The sequence below is a fragment of the Pseudopodoces humilis genome, chromosome 7 (assembly GCF_049639895.1).
Source record: "Pseudopodoces humilis isolate 2021_Gansu_Grassland_sample_001 chromosome 7, ASM4963989v1, whole genome shotgun sequence".
NCBI lineage: Eukaryota > Metazoa > Chordata > Aves > Passeriformes > Paridae > Pseudopodoces > Pseudopodoces humilis.
Window position 1 is genome coordinate 53,147,704 of NC_142206.1, and position 25,411 is coordinate 53,173,114.

Consider the following 25,411-nt stretch of genomic DNA (forward strand, 5'->3'; position numbering starts at 1 on the left):
AACCTCATTGATCTGCACACAGCAATGGCAAGCCTGGTGTCCCTCAGGGCTCCCAGCTGCTGATTCCAAGCAGAACGCACCCTTGTCTGGCTGCAGATGTCAAACAGCAGACACACACAGACATCGACATGTGCATGGCCAGAGCTGTCCGCACGCTGACAGATTATTTTTAGCCTGACAGTGATGGAAATGTCAGAGAAGGTTTCATTTATTTTCTCTGGGAGGCCTGTTGCTTGAAATCCCCATTGGCAGAGGCTGACCCTGACCCTGCCATCACAATAGGGTCTGTCATTCAGGTCTGACATCCCTCCCCACCCTTGAAAAAATGTGCAGTTCAGCAGGAGGGATGGGTGACTGGCTCAGAGTGCCTGGCAGGGCTGGCAACCTTCAGAAGGCAGGTGTTCATCCAGCCCTGCAGCCCAACCCACGCCCACCCAGCCAAGCTGTGGCTCCCCCAGATTCCCCAGCCTTCCCACATCACAGGGAAGGTCTCACTGAAGTCACAGTGGACAGCTACAAAATGTTAGGGACACTAGCACTGGCCTTTTGAGCAGCTTTGCAGTCAGGAAGGGCAAGCAGGCCATGGCATGCTCTCACTGCCCTTCAGTGACATGAGGGATGAAGTGTAGCAGTGCCAAGGTCTCCTGGTGCCCTGAAAGCACACAGAGGACTCTCTGGAGATGGAGCAACTCAGCACTGCACCAGGAACAAAGCTAATGATAATTACAAAACTGCCCTGGCTCCTTTCTAGCTCCAGGACCCCATCTGCACACAGGGCTCTGGGATGGGGCACCTGTGCCCCTGGGTTGATGGCACAGCACTGCAGAACGTGGCAGCACCCAGTTGGGTCTGCATTTCTCATGGTACCAGGGCATGACATGTCTGCTGCTACACACATTGACAGGTTTTGCACAGACTTTCTCTCTTGTTAGGGAAGCAGACTCGACGGGGAATGGCTGCTCAGAAAAACACTGGCCCATCTGAGGTAGTTTTTTGCTCAGTTATGTTGTTAGAGAGGAGCAGTAATGGCCTATATTCACACAATAGCAAAGGAGGGTCTTGAACCACATCCAGCTTGGCAGCTGTGATGCTGTGACCAGTCCATAGATAACCAGGAAGAAGTCAGTGTTTTTCCTTTGGAACTGCCCATTTACATGTGAAAACTAGCAGAGACCTTGCCCAGAGGCTGGGACAAATAGCTCCTTTTACTGCCTGCTTCCCATGAGGTTTTCCCCTCCCTCTCCAAGAGGAAATTTCCAGTAACTGAGGTATAAAAATTAATGCAAGACTATGCTCCTGAGCCAGCTGTAAAACTCATACAGGAAGAACTCCCCATCCCACACCTCACCATGGCAGGCTGCCCCCAAAACAAGTCACAGCCTTCATGAGAGAGGGAAGAGGCAGCTTTGTCTGCACCCTCCTGGTCCAGGTCAGGCTTTGGGGGGTAAATTGAGGTGCCTAGACCTGCAGGCATTGCCAGCACAGTCAGCCAGGCAATATTCCCTAACAGAGGTCTTGGATCCCTCGTGAGGTTGCAACGATGGGACACCATGTGGTACAGCAGTCCTTGGTTTCCTTAGAGATGTCATGGAACAAGGCATGGAAACAGAGAAGAATTTGGTGAGGTGAAACCTTCCTCCTCCACACTTGCCACATCCTGAGAATAACCACCAGGACTCAGTTGCATGGCAATCTCTAGGAAGTTTTGAAGAAATGTCTTTCTACCATATCCAATTCATCTTACTCCTGGATTTTACATATAAGATTAGGATTTGACCCACATGTTTTTGCTGCAAAAATGCAGGAATTTTGTCTTCCATGGCTGATAGGCTTCTCCATGCATCCAGCTGCATGTGAAGCTTTCAAGGAGCTTGCAGACACTGGCACAGGGGAGCAAAGCCTCATGTCTCTCCCAGCAGGCCTGAGGAAAGGCAAGAAAAAAGCTGGGTAATTAAATAGCACTTGCCAGAACATGTGCAAGAGTCAAACAGCAGAAACATCTCTCCACACAGAAACATTGGTGCACACTCTTGCATGAATGAAGTGCCTTGTATCGACACTTACCTGCTGATTGTGTTACCTGCTGAGATCCTCCACTTCCTTGGCTAAGCAGTCCATGGGCCCACAGCCATGGGCAGCACCCCTGCTGCTGCCTGCCCTCCCCAGCCAAACCTTCTCATTCCTCTTCTGGAAGGACATTTCATGCTAGCATGAAACAACCAAAACCAGTGCTTTTCCAAAGTCCTGCCACCTCCATATACAGGAGGGAGAAATGAGTTCCTGGCTAGGAGGAAGCAGCTGATTCCCAGAGAGCTTACAGATCACACCCCAGAGCACCGCAGCAAAATCAAAGGGCTGGGATGGAAGGGGGAAGGTGGCACATCCCATAACTGATTTCACCTTTACTGATACCCCTGAACTCAGGTGAGGCCACCAATCTGTGCTAGGCATGTGTGTGTGTCCACCACACTGCAGACTCAGCTGGGTCTGCTGGGATTTGGGAGCCTATTTACCCAGGGGATTTCAGCCAATAGGAGACTCACAATGCTTTAAAAACATGTTCCTCGATATCTTTACTAAAGCAAAGGTGACACTATGTGTAATTTCTTTAAAGCCAAGTATAAGCATGGGTGGCTGACAGCCGTCTTGTTATATCAGAATCAGTTTTCATTAGGAGGAGAAGCTTTTGTGCTTATTAATTGCTTCTATAATTGCTTGCTCTCCCTGCTACCAGGGCAGCCTCCTGTATGCCTGTGCCTGGAGGGCAGACTCCTGCATACCTCATCCCTGATCTGCTAGCATGGGTAACTATAAATAAATGGTGACACCTGGGAGTGGAGGAGGAAAGGGATTGTGCTTCTCAACCTCAGTCTAGTCAGCTTATGCAACAGAAGGTAACTGCTGACAATCTGTAGTTATTAACTGAGTGGTACTATTTCTGATAGCTGAGGGCTCTGACCTGACCAACATTAGACAAAATTCTCCACCTCTGAGCTGGAGCTGGATAACTTTGGACTAAGAAGAAGCTGTCAATCATTTAAAGTGAAGAAAATAGCTGCATTTTAAATAGCAGTATTTTAAAACCATGAGGAACTGCTTAACTTCAAAATCCGCTGCAATTTATCCCTCCAAAAAAATAAAATGCCCATTTGTGACTACAAAGGAGTCCCTCCGGAGACTGAAAGGTGATGGCAAGTGCTCCAAATGAGCTTTGGCAATTCTCACTATTGGATTTAACTCCTTACAATGACAGTCATCCTTCTGATTTTAATGCTCTTCCCTTCTACCATCAGCTGCTGCTGCCAGGACACTTGGGCACATTTGCCTCTGGTTCTCGTAGCACAGCACAGGCAACTAAATGGGACCAAGCCTGGTTTAATTAATGCAGCTGTCATGGAGGGGGCAGTGGTGGGGCTCCCATATCCCTCTCCTCAGCACCAGAGAAGCAGGAGGTTCACAGAGAGGATCCTCCTTGGCTTGTCCTGCTAGGAGGCAACAGCATTTGCCTGGGAGAGCGTACCCATGCAGAGGGTAAGAGCTGGAAAGGGGGGATGCTGCAGAGAGACCTTGCTGCAGGGACACACAGACAGGAGTGAAAGATGGGGAAGAAAAACCATCTTTCCAAAGTCTTCTTCTTTGTTCCTCCTGTAACCTGAATCACTCATCTAAGCATTCAGCACTCTGCACTGCCTACAGCACCATCCTCCAGGGTGTGGAAGTCTGCAGGCAGAGGGAAGTAGAGCCAGTGTATAGAGCAGTGAGGACCTTGGGGAGGTGAAGCTATAGCTCCACCTCCCTGTAAGCAGGGTGCCTATACAGGTACATGTTACACACAAGCACACTCTCACATATACCCACCTTTGCTAACAGCAGAGGCAGCCAGAGAGTCCATATTTTCTAGGTTTTACTTCTATATCTGCAAAAAGCAAGTTTGCTTCTGTTTCTGATTCCCTGCAATTATCGTGAAATGTCTTCAAGAGAGCAGCTTTGTCCTCTCGGCTGAGCACATCTTTGATGTCCAGCACTGCACTCAGATGTTCCTTCCTTTCCAAAAGGACAAGAGGACAGGTAAGTGAATGAGTCAAAAAAAAAAAAAATCTTGTTTCCTATCCCTCAGTTTTGCTGGACCAGACCAAAGATTGGAAGCTGCTTCTTGACACCCTCTGGCAACCTAAGGGGGAGGCCATATCCCAAGAGCTGTGTGGGATGGGGCTGAGCTCATGGGTCCCAAGCCCAGGTTACACAGCATCCCTGTGAAGTATTGAAAATGTTCAGCTCAGGTTATTCTTAGAAAAAGACCTGTATCTGACATAAGAGGTTTCATATAACTGTACATATGACCATTTGGAAGCATTTTTTATATATTTTCTCCCCTCAAATGGAGCTAATTATTGTTCATGTGGAAGGTTACAGGATTTATGTTCTACAGAGCACTGTTCTGCTGCATGGGGATACGCCATATTGGATATAATCCAAATGTATCCAAGCCAAACAGTTTAAAACAGAGAAATCTGTTGTAATCAAGAACTGTGCATCCACTCACACCAAGATGACCTCCTCTGAGATCTCGGTCTTGTGAGACCTTTCTATGCCCACTTCCTATACTACACACACACACACAGATAGATAGATAGATAGATAGATAGATAGATAGATAGATAGATAGATAGATAGATAATTGCTATGCTGTATCAGATAAGCAGCTTTTTAGCTCAATAGCACCTTCAAAAGTAGTAAAGTAAAAAAGAAGAAACCAGATGAAGCATAACATAATCTCTTTGTCTTTCTTTTTATTATTTTTCCTTGCCTACAGCAAAGAAAAATAATAAAAAGAAAGGTACAATAGTCCTTCCTACAGAAATCTAGAAACTTCCCTTGCTGCAAGTTTATATCATGACTGTCATGTTGAATAGGCACTGAAGTAATTATCTACCACAAATTGTCTGCCCCACGTTTGAAGGTATTTACACTTTTGGCCTTCACAGTATCCTGTGACAGAGAAGTCTACACTGCAATCATGTTAAGCTGGAAAAACAGAGGCACAGCACATCAGTACAAAAGATAGATGCAGTAAACCACAGGCTTTGGAAAAAATGCAGTTAGCTAAGATCTCTCCTTCCTAATAAAAGCAGTGTTTCAATTCTGTTAAGTTTCCTGTAAAAAATGTAAGTGTATATTGCTGAATGCACCTAGAAATTTGTGAAAATAGTTATAGAAGGTTTAGTGAAGTGTAGTGAAGCCAAGCATTTGGAAGTTATGAAATGGCCAAGGATGTTCTTGAAACCTACATTTGACATATATGTGCCTGTAAATTCTGCATTAAGGTAGTACTTTTCCACAGTATTTCTGCTATGTTTACAGCAATTTCATCCATCCTTCACCTTTACAGAAGGACCTATCAACTTCACCAGTCCATGTCTGGCAAAGACATAAACCAGGCACCAGCGAGTACATTCAAAGGGTCACTAGGCCTGGACCAACACACTGCAAAAGTATCACAGGACTAATATAGGGGTAGGTCTTCTGGTGTCAGGTAGTCATGTAAGAAAGTACAGAAGTCAAACCAATCAAAGACATTACCTGAAGTCAGGAAATTCTTTTAGAATGGGCAGAAGTGCTATTTTCATCCCCTCAGCATCAGAAGTTTGAATAAGTTCTAAAATTGCTTTTATGGGATCCTTGAGAGAACCAGCTGCAGGACCCTGGGGAGAGAAACAATGTTGTGTTCAGGGCAGAGGAAACAGCACAGCAGATTAAAAGCTGGACTCGTGTCAGACTGGGGATCTCTCTGTGTGGGTTAGGAGCTTTGCAGGAATGTCTGTGCATGTATAGAAGTCTGATTTTCCCCCAGGATAGCAGAAAAGAACCTGGGGAGTAGTCACAGACTACTGGGTAGCTGGACAACTATCTTCAGCAGCGCAGAATCCTCTCCTGCACTTCCTTTGGCAAAGCTGGCAACTGTCCCTCATTTTTCCCTAAATTACCTGTCCTTTCAGGGCCATTTTACCCTGTGGGAAGTGGTTTGCCTCTGGAGGTAAGTACAGCCTGTGCTTGACCTGTGTGAAAACAAGCTTTGTTGGCCAAACATGCTGGCATTTCTTCTGCCTCAAAGCAAGCCCAGGGACAGAAAAGCAACCTTAGGGAGAGAATGAGGGGACAGAGATCCTCTAATAGAGAAAAACTGGGAAACAGGGCCAGACAGTGTAAAACACATGACATGGTTTGTAGATGTTGTGTATGATCAACTCCCTCTAATCTGGAGCACACAGGAGAAAAAAAGTATCATCAAAAAACACACAGCATTTTTAGCAGAGCTGGAGAAGCACAATGCAGATGAACCACCAAGAGAGAGCTTCGGGTCTTGCTCACATTTTTCATCAGTGCAGTAATGCAATTAAATTACTTCCCTGAATTATTGATGCCACCACGTCAAAGAGACTCTGTGACAAGGCCAACCTGGAGAACGGGCTGCCAAACTAGGGCAGGAGAAACCCAGGTTCCCCTGATCTCCAGGGGGTGTTAGAAACAGCAGGTCACATTCTCCATGCAGCACCTCTGCATTAAACATGAATTTAAAATAATAATAATATTTGAAGACAGCCTTCCCCCTCTCCCCCTACACTGCAAGCACACAGCACGTCTAGCTCTGCTCAGTGTACAAGCTGTACTCAGCTCCTGAGGCACTGGTACTGTACAGCTTCATACTTGGCAAGCTCACTATTACAAAATGCTAATTAATTTGAAGGCGTCAGATTTAGTTAAGCACTTACATAGGCAGGCAAGGTCAGAGGTAAACAGCCTTCAGTCTAAAGGGAAAAAAAGGAGGTGTTTTGTCAGCAGTGTTTAAGTGCCTTTGACACATACTGCTCTTAGGAGAGAAGCAAGGTATTTCCTAATGTGTTTTGAGAACAGAGGGGAAGGAAGAGCCGAAAGAGGGGGCAGAGCAGGGCAGGGAGCATGTGCAGCCTGTGCAGCAACTGCACGATAAATTCAGTCTGCAGCAGAGTTCATATTTCACATGCATAACCGTGAGCCCCATGACTAAGGAGCAGGCTGTTCCCTGCAAATCATTTGTGCATTTCACCTCCAAGGCTTTCGGTGCTTTCACATCAAGTAAGAAAATGCACACATTGGGACATTGGGAAACAGTTCTAACCAGATGCAGCCCTTTTTCACACAAGCTTAGTGGGGTTTTAATAGATAATTAGATTTCCTGTATCTCCTTTACGCTGTTCCATGCACGTTACATCCAAAGCCAGTGCTGAACACAGTATTACTGGTAAACTTCAGAGTTAAGATTAGAGAACCTTCCTGCTATTCCCCATGTCCCAATTGCTGAAAGTGTTAATTCATCTGTGATTGGTCATTCCAAGAGAGGTGGATCGCGCTGGCAGCTTCCAGCCTTCCACCATGAAACTAATGCATTGCTTATAATGGGTCTGAGAGGATTCTAGAGAAGCCTACAGATGATAATTTTTATTTCATTTTATTCATTGGACAAGGTAAGAATTGCTGACATATGGCTTGGAAGGGACTCATCTGTGAGAAAATAGATATTCAGTCCCTAGCACTAAAATAGGCAAGTTGTGAGAATGACTCAGCATTTGTGTAATTATTAAAACCAGTGTAGCCAAGGGGGTTTGTATGCTGTCACATCTGAGTCCTGTTACCAGACTGACTTTGCAAGCACTGCTGTGTTGCTCAGCCCAGCCCTTTATGAAGCACCATGCCTGGGCACTCTCAGCCTGCATCTGCCAATGAACCATGCCAGGGACGTTGCACAGCAGTGATTCTCCAACTGGACCAGCTGCCAGTGCAATCCTTGCCCTTGGGTAATCAAGGGACTCATGTGACAGCATGGTGGCATCCGCAGATGCCATTTACACCAGATTATGAGGTGAGGCTTTTTAAAGCTTCTGAAGTTGTTTCTGCAAATCAGAACCAGCACTTCTGTACAAGTTTTCTTCAGAGGCGTGGCTCTGCTTTTACACCCAATTTTCTGCAATGTGCCTTCACCTCCTAATGGTGTGAGGTGTTTACCCCTGCAGGAAGACTCGTTCCTCCCCACAACCATCAGCAACCACAACAGCATCAGCATGTTTTTGCCATGAGGAAACGCCAGAGCACAGGGAAATGGCTCATCCCAGCTCTGAGGGGCGGGGAAGGGCGTGTGGGGAAGGAGGAGGCTGGATGGGAGGATGGACATGCTCCTCCCATGTCCAGGGAGGAGCAGCCTTACAGAGCAAGGTTGAGATCCACATAGCAGGTGGAGATGTGGAGCAGCCTGTTTGGTTCATCACTGCAGAGGCTCAAGGCAAAGCGTTGCCACCCCATGCCATGTACCAGAGGCCTGATGGGGGGAGCTGGCAGCTTTGGAGCTGTCTCACCAGCTCAGAGGAGCATGCCTAATTCTTGTGTCAGTGGCAGCAGTGCGAAACTTGCCTCCTCCAGTCACTCATTTCAAAACCATGAACTAACAGCTTCTGACAGATCAGAATGGCTGTCAGCACATCTGACTGTCATTTTGGTGAAGCTTGATACCACTGTGGTAAAAACTCTAAAGCTTTTTTGTTGCTTTCAGTCTTTTCCTCTGCTGGTTTTATTCTTGATGACAGAGAGCAAAACTGTAACCATATCACAGACTTACTAAGCACTCTTTAAAGATGGTTTGCATCATCCTATGATCTTCTTCTATCTTGTTGACAATCCTCCTCCTCTGCATAGCAGATGGTTTCCTGGGAGTGGTCAGGAGGGCCTGCATGTATTCTGTGATAATGATGGCATTGACAGCCTTGATGAGGGCCTGTTCCGGAACAAAGATACCCAGATTAACTTCCTTGCACTGGGCAAGGTTCAGACCACACCTATACCGGGGCAGGCTGCAGATATTCTGTCCATGCAGATGGCTGTCCCATTTCTTTGCTTAAGTATTAAATAAAAATGTTTGATCTAACACTTCTACTACTTCCAAGCTGCATGTGGATGACATAAACTTTGATGGTAAGTGTGGAGACATCAAATCAAAAGCAATAGGACCAGTTAGCTGAGCCAGAGGTCACTCACACTCCCAGGCTGCTGTGACACTTGGCTTGGCTAACGTACATCACCTGGGGAGAGCTTGGGCTACAAAGTCACATGTAGCCTCCCTCGAGCATCCACACCTGACACAGGGCCCTGTGTCCCTCTTAGCTCCCACTACCTGCTGAGGAAGCCCAGTGCAGAGGCTATGCAGTGCCCAACAGCAGCAGTGAGTGTTTCTGATGGGGGGTGGGCTGCTGTACAGAAACCACATTTTGTTAGCAATTGAAATCAGAGCAGGGTTAGGCTGCAGTCCAAAGGTACAGGAAATCCCCAGCTCTGCCCAAAACAGACAAAGCAAGAGACAGAGAGCTCTGGCACAGTGCTTCAGCACTGAGCTGCTGCTTGCCCCAGTACTAATGTGACATAATGTCCAGTGACAGGCTTTGAACAACAGCAGAATAGATCCTACTTTTTTTCTCTTCCATTACTTTTTTCCATATTGCAAAATGTTAATTAAAATCATCACTGAAAAAGAGACTGCAGACCTGGGAGTCCTGTGCTTAGGAGGACACATGGCACATGTAGCAGCAGCAAATCCAGCCTGCACTAAAAGAGAGGGTTCCCCAGGTACCAACCTCATTGCTGAAGAGGGTAAGATCCTAGACAAGTTGTTTAGGCTACTGTAAAGGTGAAAAAACTTGGGTACTTTGTGAGGTTGTTTGCCAATCCTCTGCATGTGACACCATGCCCTTTAAGAACCTGGACTTTTCACCCCTCTGTGTCCACTCTACATCAAAGGGATCAATAATCTTTACAAATAAGGTTGAAGCACATTAGAAGCTGAGAAGATTTCCAAGATAATGGTATTGGGGCAATGACGGGAGAGGAGGGAGCCCAGCATTCCCCTCTGTATTTGGGAGGTACATTAGTTTCCATATTTCTTCACTTGTTGATTTCTCTGCTGAAACTACAGAAAGGTCCCAGCTGTCACTACTCAACCCTGGTGGATAGAGGTACTAGACTGAGACCACTGGGTATTTAAAAGTCCATTTGACAACTGAGAAAACTGCAGTTTGAATTAAGGTTCTAATAGTGTGCCATCCAAAGGTTCAATTGCTAGTTTTAGTGATTTCACAGAATAGAATAGTTTGGGATGGAAGAGACCTTAAAGATCATCTACTGCCATGAGTAGGTACACCTTCCACCAGAACAGGTTACTCAGTACCCTATACAATATGGCCTTGAACACTTCCAGAGGTGGGGCATCCACAACTTCTCTGGGTAACTTTTTCCAGCATCTCACCACTCCCACAGCAAAGAACTTCCTCCTAAAATCTAATCTAAACCTACTCTCTTTTAGTTTGAATGCATTCCCCCTTGTCCTGTCACTACATGCCCTTGGAAAAAAACCCTCTTCATTTTTCTTGTAAGATGATTTCCTGAGTAACATCTTGTACTCACTTTCTTACTTATTTCTTACCTCATATATATCTGTTTTTTTCTTCCCAAAGGTCAAAAAGCTTTGATTTAAGGATTCAAGGATGTGGTCAAAACCACTGTCACACTTTTTGAAGTGGTCTTTCAGTGTTCCCTGAGGAAAAGAAACAGACAGAGTCAAAGGGTGCACATGTAGAGACACCACACAAACAACAGACACAGATTATTGTGCCTTTGCTCTTTCTGCCCTTGGAAACAGACTTCTCCACAAACTGCAGCATCCTGTGCCTTTATTTCAATGAAAATCAAAACATGAAAGAAAGAAAGAAACAATTCCAACTCAGGAAGGATGCACTAAGTTCTTAAGCCCAAACATGGAAGACTGAAAACCTGAGCCCTAGGTGTCCTGTTCCCCTTCAGGGTTGCCCGTGCTCTGTCAGAACAACCCCCAGTTCCCACACAGATGTGTAGGCCTTTGGGACAGACTGGCAATGAGTTCTGGAGACCAAAGCTGCACAGTGTAGCCAGAGTTTCTCTTGTCATTTGCCTTTTGCTGCCTCCAACGTGCTTGAGGGAGCCTGTGCAATGAGGCTGAAGATGCTCAGGGGAGCTTCCCAGGGAAATGCACAAGATCACACACTGTTAGGAACCTGGAATTCTGTGGTTTTTTCTGTATTTCACAAGGATGAAGGGTGTCTGGGCTAATAGGCTGATACTAGAAAGTGTGAAGGGAGGGGACCTCATCTCAAGGGAGGGACACATTTCTGGTCAGCCTTCTCTACATCCTGACTACCCAGCAGAGCCCTGGGCTCTGTCAGTTATCACTGCACTGGGAAGATGCCCAGCTGCTGGGAATGAATAAGTACCAGATGAGATTCAACTTTTGGGGTCTGAGCAGCACAACAGCAAACACTACAAACAGTGAAACTGGGGTCCCCAAACTGGAAAAGGTGAAGCTGTCCATGTACAGATTCTGACAAGGCAGAGGAGAGTACTCAGCTTGAAGGCTGAACAATGGCTTCACCTTTTCCAAATCAAGACATGAGAGAGAGAAGTGCATGCCAGCCATATGGTCTGCAAATAGTCAGAATTAAAATGGGTCTTCCATACCTTGACTTTAGAAGTGATGGTCTGCAGAAAATGCTCCATAATGTCATCTTCCATCCTGTGTAGAAATCCATTTACCTTAATATTGTGCTCAGTGCTGACACTGCAAATGTATGTTAGCTTATGCCAGACAGTTCTGTTAAAAAAAAAAAAAATATGGAAAGTATTGATCAGATCAAATCACACTATTCTCTCAGATCAAAACTCTTTCTACTGTAACCAACACAGCTGCCTGGGTAGTTGAATGGACACATGCTCAGGTCCAAAGGTAGGTCAGTGACCTGCATTTGTGTGCTCATTAAGACACTGCCACAAGGGCAGGAAAGCTCAGTGCATGCAAATGCCACTTGTACCCATCACTAGTGAGATCAGATCAGTAAAAAATCCTAGTATTTTTAAAATCAAGTAAGCATGAAGCAGCCTCAACAAACAGTATCGGTGAGCATCCTGTGTGCCTTTTGACAACATACAAATACAAGACAAACAATTATCTTCCATCAGAACAATCTTCCAGTCAGCAAATCCTGGTTAAAATTATCACCAGCTTGAAACCAGACATTTACATTCTGGAAAGGCTCAGTGTACAACTTCATTCTCAGTAAAGCTGTAAAGGATTACATAAAAGAGACTCATAAGTATTCAGTCTAGGATACAGCATCAGCAACATGAAAATACAACAAACAAAACAGATACCTAGGCTCAACGCAAGGCTCTGATGTCAAGTAATCACTGTGCATATGTTGGATTTTGGCATTTTGCTGACTGCAGAGATCCCTGGATAACTTTACATAGGAAGAAGAGAAGCAACCTTGTTTTCTCCATTGCTGCAAGTGCTTCTGAAATTAGCTCGTAGGTGCAAACATACTCCTCCACCCTTCTGTGCTTTATTGCTTCCCTCCTTCCTAGCAACCCTAGGGAGAGCCTGGCATATTCCATGGGGTTTCATTCAGCAAAGCACTTAAGATTGCACCTACCAAGTGCACCAGCACACACATCTCAGCACAACCTTTATGAGGCTTTCCTGCTGAAGGACGATCAGGCCAGGGAAAAGTACAACATCACAACCCACAGTGGGGTTAGCCAGGGCAGTGTCCCCACACATGACATAGAGCTGCTGCCTTCCTTCTGCTCAGTGCAGGAAGGGGGAGATGACTACAGCCCCTGCACCTGCCTGGTAACAGCCCAGAAGTGGCAGTACAGCCCTGTGGCCCTGGCCACAGCCCCAGCCCCCATCTTAGCCTCCCTCTTGCTTGGGCAGCCAGGGCAGCTCTGAAGGGGTATTGCTAACAGCAGCTGGCTTCCTCCATGCTTAGAGGCTGGTGTGCACAGGGTTGGATGACCATATCCAGCTGGAGGCAAGGTTGGCCTCATACCAGAGTCAGAAGGAGATGAGAACAGCAGAAAACTCGTTTCGCTCCCCATGTCATGAGGCTCTGTTTTCTAACCTTAGAAGACAGCAATTCTCCAGGATTTGTAAGCTGCTGCAGATCTTCAGGCAGCCGTCAAGCTGGAGAAAGCTTCTTACTTCATCTTCATAGCTAAATTAAAACAGGAAGAAGTACTTTTAATCTAACCTTATGCTCCATAACACATCAGCAATAGCAAACTGAAGAAATCTTCTGTGATTTTCTTTTTATCTCACAGATTCAATCCCCCAGGTGGGATCTACAGCATGACAAAGACTGTCTCTGTCCTGCCCAGCTGGTCAGGAAGGAAAACACAGGAACAGCAGAGAGAGCCCTTGAGCTGCCTGGGTACCTCTATCAGGGACCAAGAGGCAGGAGGTTGATTTGCAACACTTCCTTCTGAGAAGCAACTCAGGCTTTGCTGATAAAGCTGCAAAACAAAGTCTCAGTGTATATGAATAATACACAAGGTCTCTGAACTGCTTTGTCAGTCTCAGTCTCACAAATTGAAAGACTCAATTTTATAGCAATTTCCATCCTCTTATCATGTGGAGGGCCAGAAGTCCCCCCAAGGCTTTATCCTGTCCCAGCTACTCCAGATGCACTTTGTTCCCTCAGCTTTAGTCCAACAACAAATACTGAGCACACTAACAGCAGTGAAGTGCTGTCTCTCCAGTAACAGCTTGATGAAAAACAGCCATCAAGATCCAGATGAACACAGTATCACCAGCTGCTTCATCAGGATTTCTTTCTTTTGAGCATATTGCCAAGGAGGAAAACAGCATCCTTCCTACCTCTCCAGGAACCTCAGGCACTCCTCCAGGCACTCAGCTTCCACCTTCTCGCTCAGGCTCTCGCTGACTCGCCTGGCAGCCTCTGTCTTCTCTGTTAGTATCTGTGGATTTCAATGTGTGAGAGGAGAACTGGCCAAAGCCATTTGTTCCCTATGCAGGGAACAAGGATACATCCCACTGCTCATCCTGCAGCAAATCCCTCTGCCCTCTAGGCACCAACTTCTGCTTCAGTTTTTAGAGTCCTGGTGGAAATAAATGTATTTTTCATCAGCCTGACTGTAATGCCTGACCCTACACCTTTGCTACCACTGTTTTTGTTGTGGTCAGCAGGGCTGTGCTTTGGTAAAAGCCTGTCCCTGCAGATGTTCTCTGCTGCCCATGTCCAGCCTGGTAGCTCAGCTCATACATACCTGCCATCTGCAGGAGCACCTGTGCAGATAAACCTGACTCACTTTGCAGATAAATTTGGGTGCAGCCACTAAAAAGAAGGTTATGCAGACTTAGCTGTGTGCCCTGCACCTCTGTCAGGGTCTCTACACGGAAGGCCTGAAATGGGCAGGTATCACCTTCCCAGACACCACCACTCACACCTGACACAGCTCTGTGTGTTAAACCCTATAGCACATGTCCTGCCCCACTGACCCCATCTGGGTGGCCCAGGTGTCTGCAGGAGGTGGGCAGTGCCAGACAGCTCAGAATTCACCCCATATTGGGCAGGCTTGAGCAGGTGGCAGGTTAATGCTGCCCATTAGTTGCCCTGTGGAAACAAAAGCTTGCAAGGGGAGGAGAGCCAGATGGATAAAAGGAGACAGATGGACCCATATGCTGTGCCCTTACAGTGCTCGTGAGCCAGAGACAAAGGGTGACTCACATCATGAATGGGTTTTTCCTCTGCTCATAACAGATGTAAAAGTTCACCCAAAGGGACAGGATAAAATATGCCACCCCAAAGTGTCAGAAAACCACAGATGATGAGTTTCCATGACACCTTGTTCGTTTTCTGTCTGAAGTTTAAGTGTCAGCCTGAGAAAATTGAGGAGGTGGTAATTTCATAAGGCTTTCCTATTAATCCAGGCTTTTCCATCACCCGCCCCAGAGCATTCAAACCTGTCAGTTGTATACACAACAGAGTGAATCCACTCATGCTGAAGCATGGACAGATGTTACAGATATGAGAACTATGGGATTCAAAGCATGCCTTGTCCTAGTTCCTGTTAGAAAACTTTCCACTGTGAGCCAGGAGCAGGAAAAGAAACCCCATCTTGGTAGCTAAGTCACTCTAGCACAGGTACATCACTGGGCACATCACTGCTCCATTGCTCCAGCAGGTCCAGGGCAAGACAAGGAGGAAACAGCCCCTGTTGTGAGCTCTTCATTTGGTGCCTGGGTCTGAGATGGGCCAGAAAAGGCAGTGTTTGCCAACTAAAGCTCTATCCTCACAAGGAAAACCAGCTTCTGTTGATCTGTGATGCTTCCAATGCCTGAGGCTGTCTGCCATCCCAGAGTCCCATGGAGCTACTTCCCCCTATCATGACCTGAAACGGGACTGTCACTGGGGTGGTGGAAGCGGAGAAGAAAGATGCAGTCATGACAACCCACAGCCTGCTCCTGATCTCCAGCATCATTTGAGCCCACATGTAAACTCCAGGATTTATTTTAATCCTTCTGCAGGTCTTGATCCAAACACCCTCTGCCCACAGTATATGCTGCTCACAAATCAGCAGGGTGTGCTCCTGCAATGCCCTTGGAGCATTCGCCTTTGCTGTGCTCTGCAGAATCCCCCACACAGCCTGACCCACCAGGGCAGCAGCCTCAGTGGGGACAAGCAGGGAGCAGCCTGCCTGCATTTTGCACTGCCAGCCATGGGGCCCTGCCACAGCTCAGCAGCTCTCTCTGCTTTTATAGAAGTGCTCTGTAGAGCTCACACAGAGTAGACTGGGTAACACACACCACGACTTTCCAAAAGGTTATGTAAAGATCTAAGAGCATGTATGAAAATGCAGCTTCAGCTTGAATCAGCTCAAGCTTATCCTTAGTTTAGTAAGGGTTTTTTTTTTTTGTATGTATGCCCAGGACAAAAACAGGTTTGGGAGCAAACAGACACAGCTTAAGTATGGCAGCCAGCTTGCAGGCTTGTAACACATTGAGCTTAGACTGAGACATGCATAACTGGGTCTTGCCAAATACCACATACTTGTGGACAAAAACACGACTGCCCCAAAGTATGGGAGCTTTTCAGTTCCCCCCCAGTTTACCTCAATGACTGCAGCATCTGCACAAGGGGGTTTCCCAATATCAAAGGCTTCTTTCAGAGCTTCCCCTACTTCCTTCTAAATGATAAAAGAAAATTAAACAGTACAGTTAAGATACAATGGCATTCATAACAAGTTACGTTTCCCAGACTCTCATTATCCATTTGGACTAGATGAATTTCTGCCTCCATTTTTTGGCTGTCTCATTTAACCCAAAGCCTGGCTATTTTCCAGCTGACCTAATAACATTATTCTGTTTTGTTCTACACTGTTTGTTTGAGTTTAAATGATTTGCAGCTTTCTTTCATCCCAGTGTCAGCTTGGGTTATCTGCAGTCTTCCCTAGTTAGTTTAGCTCAAATGAAGGCGCCCACACAGCAAAACAATGCTTAGACACATCTCCATGCTGCCAGCTACTGTAGCTGAGATTTTCCACCCTTCCTCTCTCCAACCAGCTCCCGCAGAAACCAGCCAGCATTAATTAAAACCATTCCCTTGCTTGAGCCAGGGACTTGTGACTGCAAAGAGGAGCTGGGTTAGTGTTCAGAGCTACTGTCATGGTGAGATGGGCCCCATGAGGCTGGATAATGGGAAATTTCCCAAGACTTGGCTGGCTTATGCTAGTTTGAATGGCTGTAAAAACAAAATTAGCACTGCAGAGAAGGGGCTTGTTACTTAAGACATGATCTGACCTTTATAGAAGCTTTAAACTCAAAAGTCTGTCTTGCTTACTTATTCTTTAATTTCTGAATCTTCCTCCAAGGAATGTAAAGTCCCATCTCCCATTTTGGTCTTTGTTCTCTTCTGGCTAATAAATTAGGAAATTTGTGGCTGTCAGCTGAAGAATTTCATCAAAAGTATATTCAAAGCAACTGCTCTCCCATATTCACTGAAAAGTGTTAATCAAAGACAAATAAGCAGTTGTAAACAACCCAGAAAAACTTCTTTCCTCACAAGTGCCATCACCTGACTGTGAGCAAGTATGTAAGCATGATGTGCTGAGATAGCACATCCCAGCTGAGCTGAACAAACACTTCAAGCCTGCCCCCCACAATGGGACAAAGCACAGATTAGTGGGGAACTGCAAGGCAATTAATAACTTGTTGAGGACAGCACTTAGTTGTTTTGGATCAGATGACGTGTCTGAATTAGAAACAGTTTACTTGTCTGTAGCTCTTGTAGTGATACCAGCACATCAGGCACTAAAGCTCTAATGTGGAGAGGACCAGAACTTCTGCTGTAATAAACAGACCCAGTTTACTACTTGTTTCTTCAGTTTGACCAAGATGTTGCAAGGCTTCAGATCCATGGGTGGTCAGTACACCTGTGTTGACTGCAGAACACACTTCTCCTTTCGTCCATTTGAAAAACAGAGGGGTGGTGGGGAGAAGACACAGACCCAAGTGATCCTTTGCAGGTCAGTGTAAATGAGTATGAGAATGAGCCCTAGCATCACACTGGAATGACTGCATTGAACTCTTGTAAAATCCTCCAGTACAGCAAAGGCAGAGGTGACAGACTGGCAACCCAATCAATGGCATAAGCGTTTTCTGTTCAACAATTTTGTAATCTCAAAGGCACAAAGCTCCCTTGCCCCAGGTGTGTCCAGAGTGAGGGGAATGCTGCCTGCATGCAGAGCTGACCGAGTACCCCACATTGGAGTTTCAAAGTGGTTTTGAACCCTGCGTGGCATCTGGGCTCTCAGTGCCTTCAGACATGCTCACAGTTCTCACCACTCATTTCTGTTTAAAGTGTTTTTAGTTTGCACAGATATCAGGCTACCACACCTAGTGATAAGCCAGGTATTCATAAATAAAGCAGACCATGGCTTATTCTGGTCAGGTTCTTCTCATTCTAAAAAATTTAGTCACCCATTGAAGTGGCAAAACACACACCATGTGATTTAGTCACAATAATATATGACAATTGTTAAGAGACAGCAGCAGGATATTTGCCCAATAACAACTTCCTGTATATTAGCATAGTGAAGGGCTGAATTACCCTAGAAGTAGAAATAGAGGGATAAAGCAGGTTTCATAAGCTGTGCCACTGAGCTAAAGAGACATCCATAATTTTTCCATATGGAGTCAGCTTATGTCCACTTAAGCTCATTATCTTTAATCTGGAGCTGTTCCCAAGCTGCCAGGTTTGAAGCAAGCAGGCGCAATGCTGTGATACTCTGTCCAGCACTTACAGCTCTGTTCTTTCTATACAACTCAGCGCTACGTAGACCTGTGATGCTTCAGGATCCAAGGTAGCATGAAAACTCAGGGCAGCACAGCACAAAAGCTCATAACCACTGCCAGATTGAGGTGAGCCTGCTCAGCACATGGTGTAGCAGGAAAACAGAAAGCCCATGGTTAAGCAAAAGCATTCTTCAGCTATTACATTAGAGGGAAATAAAAAAAAGGTTCAAATTCCCATCACTGTTAGTCAGCATCTTTGAGGGTTTGTCAATGACTCAGTGACTTGCTCTAGGATAACCTCAGTGGCACTACCCTGAGTTAAGTCACTTCCTTCATTGAAACAAATGCTAAAAAAAGAGCTTAAGACCACATGGTCTTCCCCAGGGTAATGATTAAAAACAACCCATTAAGATACTTAAACACTGAAATCAGTAGGTTTTAAGTATATTGTCACCAACTGGCACTTCTACTCCCATGTTTGTGACTACCTTCATGTTCTTCTTCGGGGAGTAATTCTTGAGGAAAATCTCTGCAATTTAGAGAGCTTTCCTTGGGATGATTCAGCAGTTTGCCATGAAATTTCCCCTCCTCTGCTCCCCAGGGTCTGGTGGAAATGAAAAGCAAGAGAGCTGACTGTGGTAACTCCTGCTGTTGCATTTCAGCTTTAGCTGAATAAAAGAGGCCCTGCTGAGTTTTCCAAATAATGTGGTTTCCTCTGTAACTCCCCGTTGCTACAACACATCTTCCCTGCTTCATTTGTATTCCACATGTCTCAACAGAATTCTTCAAAGAGGGACTGTTGCTGAGAAAAGAAAGAGATGCTGCAGCCACAGGGCTGGGGTCACCTGTGCTGAGGGGCTGCTGGGTGGGCACCAGCTGCATGTTTTCTTGTGCTGAGCTCTGGAAATAATCTTTGCTCCAATGTCAGCAGTGTCAGTCCAACAGACTGGAAAGAACTGTGAGGGGTCCACACACAGACAAACTTAGCAGCCTCAATATCCTGCACAGCTGAGTCAAGGGGGCTGTAAAAAAACCCCAATTGTTGCACACAATGGATCATTAACAGACGGAGAGAAGATTAACAACATTTTGAAATGGCCTTCAATAAGGAAGTGGGTTTCACCTATAGTGTCTCTTTCCTCCAGATAAATGAGCTTCTGAGCAGAGCAGATTGCAGCTCTCTGAACATACAGCAATGGGATGAAGAGAGATCTGCAAATGTACCAGCATTTCCTTGCTAAGGAGCAAGGACAGGACAGCTTCCCTTTGGCAGCAGACAATCATGGATCTTCACACCTGGGCTCTGCAATGAAACTCAGTCAAGATGGAGACCTTGGGACTCACACATGCCTGAGCAGAGCTGGCTATTTAACAAGGGCAGCCCTTAATTTAAAACTATGGGAATAAAACAGGCAGATTGGGGTAAAATTCTTGAGTTCTTACCCGTGCGATTGCAAGTAATTTTTCCTCAGTCTTCAAAAGAATCCACACGAGGCACTGTGCACCAAGGGAAAGGCTGTGCTGGGGGATGTGCCCCGGTCTCACACATGCCTGGCTGCCACTGTACAGAAACAAGAGCTCAGCCAGAGAGGCAGCTTCCCGCGGGTCCACAGCATTGCCTGCCTGGCACCCCCTGCTTGGCACCACACTAAGCAAACAGGGCACCCTGCAAGAACCCAGCAGTGTTTGCCATGCTTGGGCAGCCACAGCACAGTAGATGATCTTTACAATGATCTTTACAATCTTTTGCCAGCTTTTCTTTTGTGCTGCTTCTTTTCCTTCTTCCTACATTTGCTGCCCAAGTTAAGGTCTTTGCTTGTTGTTCCCCTCTCCTCTTCCCTCACTGCTGCTACTCAATTCCTTCTTAAGCTTGGGGACAGTCTCCCAAGCACACTTGCATGAATGCACAATTTTGCAAGTGTCACATATTCTTTCTGAATGGAATAAGAAGCAGCTATATACCAAGACAACTGCACCTATGCATGAGCTTTCATAGAGGTTGTAACTGTATTTAGAGAGGAAAAATCAAATGCTGAAGTCTGGCATCTCTGCTCTTTTCCACTTTTTTCACTGCCATCTGACCAATACAGTCACTGGTCTTACTTGTTTCCCATTTTTTTTCTTGAAGGAATTCTGCATTTATATAATACATATTTTTCTATATTTTACTTTTCTTTATATAATTAAATTACATAATTTTTCACCTCCATTTTTTTTATGTTTTCAATGTTTCATCAATCCATTACTCCAAAGTTTTACCATTTTAAAAGCAGCAGTAAAAGGGATGCCTCCTGACCACATTTACCATGTTCCCAATGATGGCCAGTGTGTACCCACCACACCGCTTCCCTCCTTCAGGAGCTAACTGGGGGAAGAGCCCACCTGATGAACTGCTTATGAGCTAATTAAGCATTTATAGGTGTAATTCATACAAGGAACAGAGAAGCCGTAGGCTTGGATGAAAGCAATCAAATAATCCAAATAGACTGAGAACTGTTAGGGCATAAGTAGTTTGGAGCTGCCAAGTAGCAATTAAATCACAGACACAGAGAATTAAATGCTTTGGCCACCATAAAAAAAAATTAAATCGCAGGAAAGTTTCAGGCTTTGATGACACACACAGGCTTTGAATTCACATTGGGCCAAAGTGTCCTAGATGTGTCACTCTTCAGAGGGAAAGCCATATCTGTTTCCCCAAACTTGGGCAGGAATTTAATGATCTGCTACACGTTTTTCCTGAACTCTAACGAAGGAAATACAGAAACAACTGGGAAAACCACAAACCAGATAAAGCAGTGGGAGAACCAAGGGCAGAATAAGAGAAATTCATAGAGCACCATGCTGACATAAAGGCCAGGGAAAATTACTCGGAGGTAATTGGAGTATTATGAACCTTGTTAAAAAAAGGCTTGATGCAAGGAAAGAAATTGTTCAATAAAGCAGAAAACTGTGCATGTCTAACAGGAGTCCAGCAGAAAAATTCCTGCCCAACTCAGGTAAACCCCTGAATCTGGTATTAAGGATTTAGAAAGAGGAAGTACTGCAATGAAAAAAGGCTCTGGTTCTGAGAGCACAGAAGATAAAAGAGGCAGTAGGCAAACCTAAACTCAGCTAGAGTCTTGATCATCGCTGTGTTATTAGGAAGCAGGTACTGTTCTCAGAAACAAAAAATAAAGATATAGAAAAAATGTAGGAAAAAAGTCCCTCAGACGTACCTTTTGTACATTTTAATGCTCCATTCATAAATTAAAAGACTTTGGCTGAAACTGAAACAGTTACTGTCAGTAAGTGTGGCAAGGTGAGAACACAAAGAGGCATGACAGCAGCGGGCATAGGTGATGAGCAATCCTGCTTCCTTGAAGATATCACTCCTGTGCTCCAGGCTGGGGAGAAATGCCGTTTCCAGATGATTCAGGTGCTGTTTTAGTGCAGTCTCATCTGTGTTAGCAGAGGAACCAAGCAGGGGGATCTGCGCGGTCATGTATTGCATTAGCTTTTCCTCCAGATCTTTTCTCCAGAAGTTTGGGCTCCAGGTGGAAACAGACTCCATCTCTAGGCCATTACCAAGCCGCTCTGCTTTCCTCTGCTTCTCCCACTTCAGTGATTCCCCCACTGACTGCAATGGCTCCAGGAGCATCCTGTCACTTCCACCAAGTGCTTCTCCCACTACAGTCCACATTTGTTCAGCCAGCAGCACATAAAGTGATTCAGACTTTTTCATACCATCATTTCCAGAATGCTCCAGATTATGAATTTGTTCACAAGCTTCCAGAAATTTTCCTTGCTCAATGAATCTGCAGATGGTTTCTTCTGCAACAGAATAAGAACACAATTTGCTGTTTGTTCACATGTCTATAGGACCATAACTTTAATATGCAAGTTATGAAGTATCTTGTTTATATGTATTCCAAAATTCTTCAGGATCTACTCAAGATCAGCCCAGTTAAGGTCTAGCGCTAGCATCTATCCGTTTCCTCAGGGCAAGCACTTTTCCATTTCTAATGTTCTTTCATCCTTTCTTGTCCAGGTTAACCAAGCCTGCAGCTTAGTCTGCAGCTTTCTCTCATCATTCCAGAGACCTCATCATGTGAGCAATGAAGGTTCATTAATTTCAATCTTTCCTTAAGAAATGTATCTTCTGTCCAGAATAAAACATTAAAGAAAGGATATCTTCTGAACAAGCCAAAAGCTGAAGGTCAAGCCTGGAAGGAATTCTCTGCCTCCTCTACAGAAACCCTGACAGGACCAAAGTGCTGCAAGCTCCCTTGGAAAGATTTTCAGTGCTGCTTGTTTCCAATCTTACCTAGCACATCTAGCCAACCAACAAGAGTTAAATGTACTCTCACAACAGATACACAAAGCTGTAGGGTTTTTTCCATGTGTTTTATAGATTACAAGGCTGAGCAACGAAGGGTTAAGGTTTGTCCAGAGGTATCTGGAGCAGAGCCCAGAGGACAAATTGAACTTGATGAGAATGCAGGGAAAATTAAGTAAAGCCAGAAGCAGTGGAACTTAAATAATTCAGGATACAACTTTGGACGTAGAGTGAAGAATGAAAGGAGTATGAACTTCCACTGTGTTTTGCCAATATCCTTCCTACCTTTCCTCTATGAAAACATTTCATATATGAAGTAAGAATTAAATTGAACAGTACTGGAGGGAGGAACATGACATGAAATGGAGAAGGGTGGATGCAAGGATGTTCAGCAAAGCAATTGGCAAGTTATGCAGGAGGGGTCTACAAGCTGCACCTGTCCTGCCTCGATACATGCAACACGTGGGAAATGTTTAATTGGCACAACCAGTCTGTGTGCAACCCACTTCCCCCTCCCATCTGTGGAGGAACAGCACAGTCACACAGATGGGGTGTTGGTCATACATATATCGTCTTTCTCACAAGACACATCAGTAGTCTTACAGGTAAAAATAAGAAGAGTAAAGAGAAACATCTGTGAGGCAAATAAAAAGTGAAATACAGAACTGTCCAGAGTAGTTAGTGTAGGGTTCAGAAGGGACAGGAATTCAGGCGAAGGATGGGGAGGAGGAGAGTGGAAAGCATCTAATCCAGAAGCTAATGATAAACAAGAGCCTGTGGGATGGGAGGGGCAGAGAAGATCCAGGCCTGAACCCAGAGATAACTTCAAGGTTACCTGCAGGCATCCCTCTCTCCACTCCTTTCCTACTGGTTGGCCTCTTCAGCAAATTCCCTGTCACATCCTCAGCACCAACCTTCTCCACCATCTCCTTCCCACCAACCACTGTCTTCAGCAATTTGCCTGCCAAGGTTTTCAGTGTCCCTTTCCTCTTCACATCCTGCTTCTTTCTCTCCTCATGTGTGGCCTTAGGCAGTATTCTTGCATTTTCCCCAGCCATTTTCTCGACCTTCTTGTAGCCTCCTCCCACAAAGGCTGCCCAGGAATGCTTTGTCTTCCTCATGATCCAATCAGATTCAGGTGTTTTCTGTCCAACTGGGAATACTATCTGAAGAAAACATGGGAAGCAGTTCTATGCAAAGTAATCTTAGTGTCTATCTCCTAGAGATGTTCTCGCTTCTTCTGATTTATCTTTTTTTTTCTGTGCAGCTACAGGCTTCAGCTCCCTTTAAAAAAGTCTAAACTGGTTCCTGTCTGTGCCAAGTGAGGACACTTTTATAGGCTTCCAGCCCTCTTATGCAATCTTCCCTCTTCTGGGTAAATAATGTCAAAAACCTCATACATAATCTAACCACAACCACTGGGGGAAAGCCAGGGGGATTTTTGTAATTTTCTAAACAACTACAATATCCCGGTACTGCCAGTTATCTTGATGACAATCCTACCAGTTTAAGGGAGTTGATTAGTAATAATTTCTATGAAGCACACATACTTTTCCACCTACCTCACATGCCCAGGCTGTACCTGAGTTTTTCATCGGTGGGAAGATCACATCTAGGTTTGGGGCCAAGATTTCCCTCACCTCCCAACAAGCCTAGTGCCAGCCACCAGGGATGTAAAGGCCCAGAGAATGGGTGTTGGTTTCCATGTTTTAGTAACACCATTCAGAGGAGATATGAGCAATCTCAGCTTTCTGGAATGTGCAATATTCCAGAAACTATGTACACTATTATGTATTATTTTAAATTTATATACACACACATGGATATAAATGGCATAATATTGCAGCAATCCACCATATGTGTGTGTGTGTGTCATTACATGTATGCACACATATGGATCAGTTCACCAGCCAATACCCACAAGTGAAGAAAAAGGAGGTGTATGTCTGCTTGGCATGAGGTCTATACTGGGCTGCTAAAGGTTCTGATCATAAACCACAGAAAAAATTCCTCCACAGAAAGTATCCTTTAAATCCAGGAGCTTGTATTTAAAATAGATTTATCTTTTTTTTTTAAGTTCCTACACTGCTGTGAGAACTTGGAGGGGAGTTGAAATGCTGTCCTTACCACGCCCTTCTTGCAAGAGAATCAATAACTGGGTTTAATTCTCCATTCCATTATTATAAAGATTAAATCAAAAACTTGAGGATTTTCATCAGCTGAGGACAGTTTGTATTAATCATTACAAGCTGTATTGATTCAAAACCATACACTATGCAACAATGATTTCAGGGGTATAAATTTAAGGCGTTATTTTTCCACACATCATCTAGACTGTTTCAAATATATTAATTCATATTTCTGGGTTTAATGCCTGAAGTTTCTTCCAAGATTTTCTACATTTTCGTGATAGTAAAATTCCACTAGTTTCCTGCTTGGAAACCAAGTAAATGTTATGTTGTTCTGGCTCTTTTATCAGTGCTTAATTCCGCCAGCATGTTATCACAAAGCCGTTTGATTCATTAGTAACAATAGAGAGGAGGAAATAAATACATTTCATTTGGAAAGAGAAACAGAAATTCCAGCAGTGGTCACACATTTGAGCTGCTTCCAGTAGGAAATACTGAGGTTGCAAAATACAGTGTTTTCCCAGCTTGTGAATAAAGCTGAAAATTGAGAGGCTTTATACACATTACATTTTGACCTTAGTTTTTAATCAGCTGAAGTTAAAATGCTTCATTTGGAATGTTATAGCTGCACAGTATATGAATACAAGATGCAGTAAGAGGGTCATTACTCAGAGAAGAATTCCAGGCATGCTGAAACCCTTCAGCAATATTTTCCCATGAAAATTCCAACACAATATGTTTATGTTTCACTTCATCAGCATTTTT

At 44.9% G+C, this 25,411-nt stretch overlaps 1 protein-coding gene across 2 annotated transcripts; it reads right to left on the minus strand.

Annotated features, from left to right (window-relative positions):
- Nucleotides 1-749: 749 nt before the first annotated feature.
- On the minus strand, nucleotides 750-23,707 carry LOC106628060 (tumor necrosis factor alpha-induced protein 2-like). Of its 2 annotated transcripts, XM_088057894.1 has the most exons (12): nucleotides 23,353-23,707; nucleotides 21,418-22,012; nucleotides 19,646-19,763; nucleotides 16,021-16,095; nucleotides 13,766-13,866; nucleotides 13,011-13,103; nucleotides 11,569-11,701; nucleotides 10,502-10,612; nucleotides 8,648-8,803; nucleotides 5,581-5,702; nucleotides 3,859-4,044; nucleotides 750-1,921 (listed from the first exon to the last, which is right to left on the minus strand). In XM_088057894.1, exons 1-11 carry the CDS (start codon nucleotides 23,636-23,638, stop codon nucleotides 3,864-3,866), a joined length of 1,971 nt encoding a protein of 656 aa, XP_087914020.1. In that variant the 5' UTR covers nucleotides 23,639-23,707; the 3' UTR covers nucleotides 750-1,921; nucleotides 3,859-3,863. The 2 variants fall into 2 exon arrangements, with proteins under 2 accessions (XP_087914020.1, XP_087914019.1); XM_088057893.1 differs by lacking the exons at nucleotides 13,011-13,103; nucleotides 13,766-13,866; nucleotides 16,021-16,095; nucleotides 19,646-19,763.
- Between the last annotated feature and the right edge of the window lie 1,704 nt (nucleotides 23,708-25,411).

Bases quoted from the DNA above. Each gene is read 5' to 3' on its own strand.
- LOC106628060 (XM_088057894.1), bottom strand. From the start codon at position 23,638: ATGAGGAAGACAAAGCATTCCTGGGCAGCCTTTGTGGGAGGAGGCTAC. The intron at 11,702-13,010 runs GTTAGAAAACAG...TTTTTTTAACAG, and splicing joins GAGAATTGCTGTCTTCTAAG to AACTGTCTGGCATAAGCTAA. The intron at 10,613-11,568 runs GTATGGAAGACC...TCTTTTCCTCAG, and splicing joins CCATCACTTCTAAAGTCAAG to GGAACACTGAAAGACCACTT.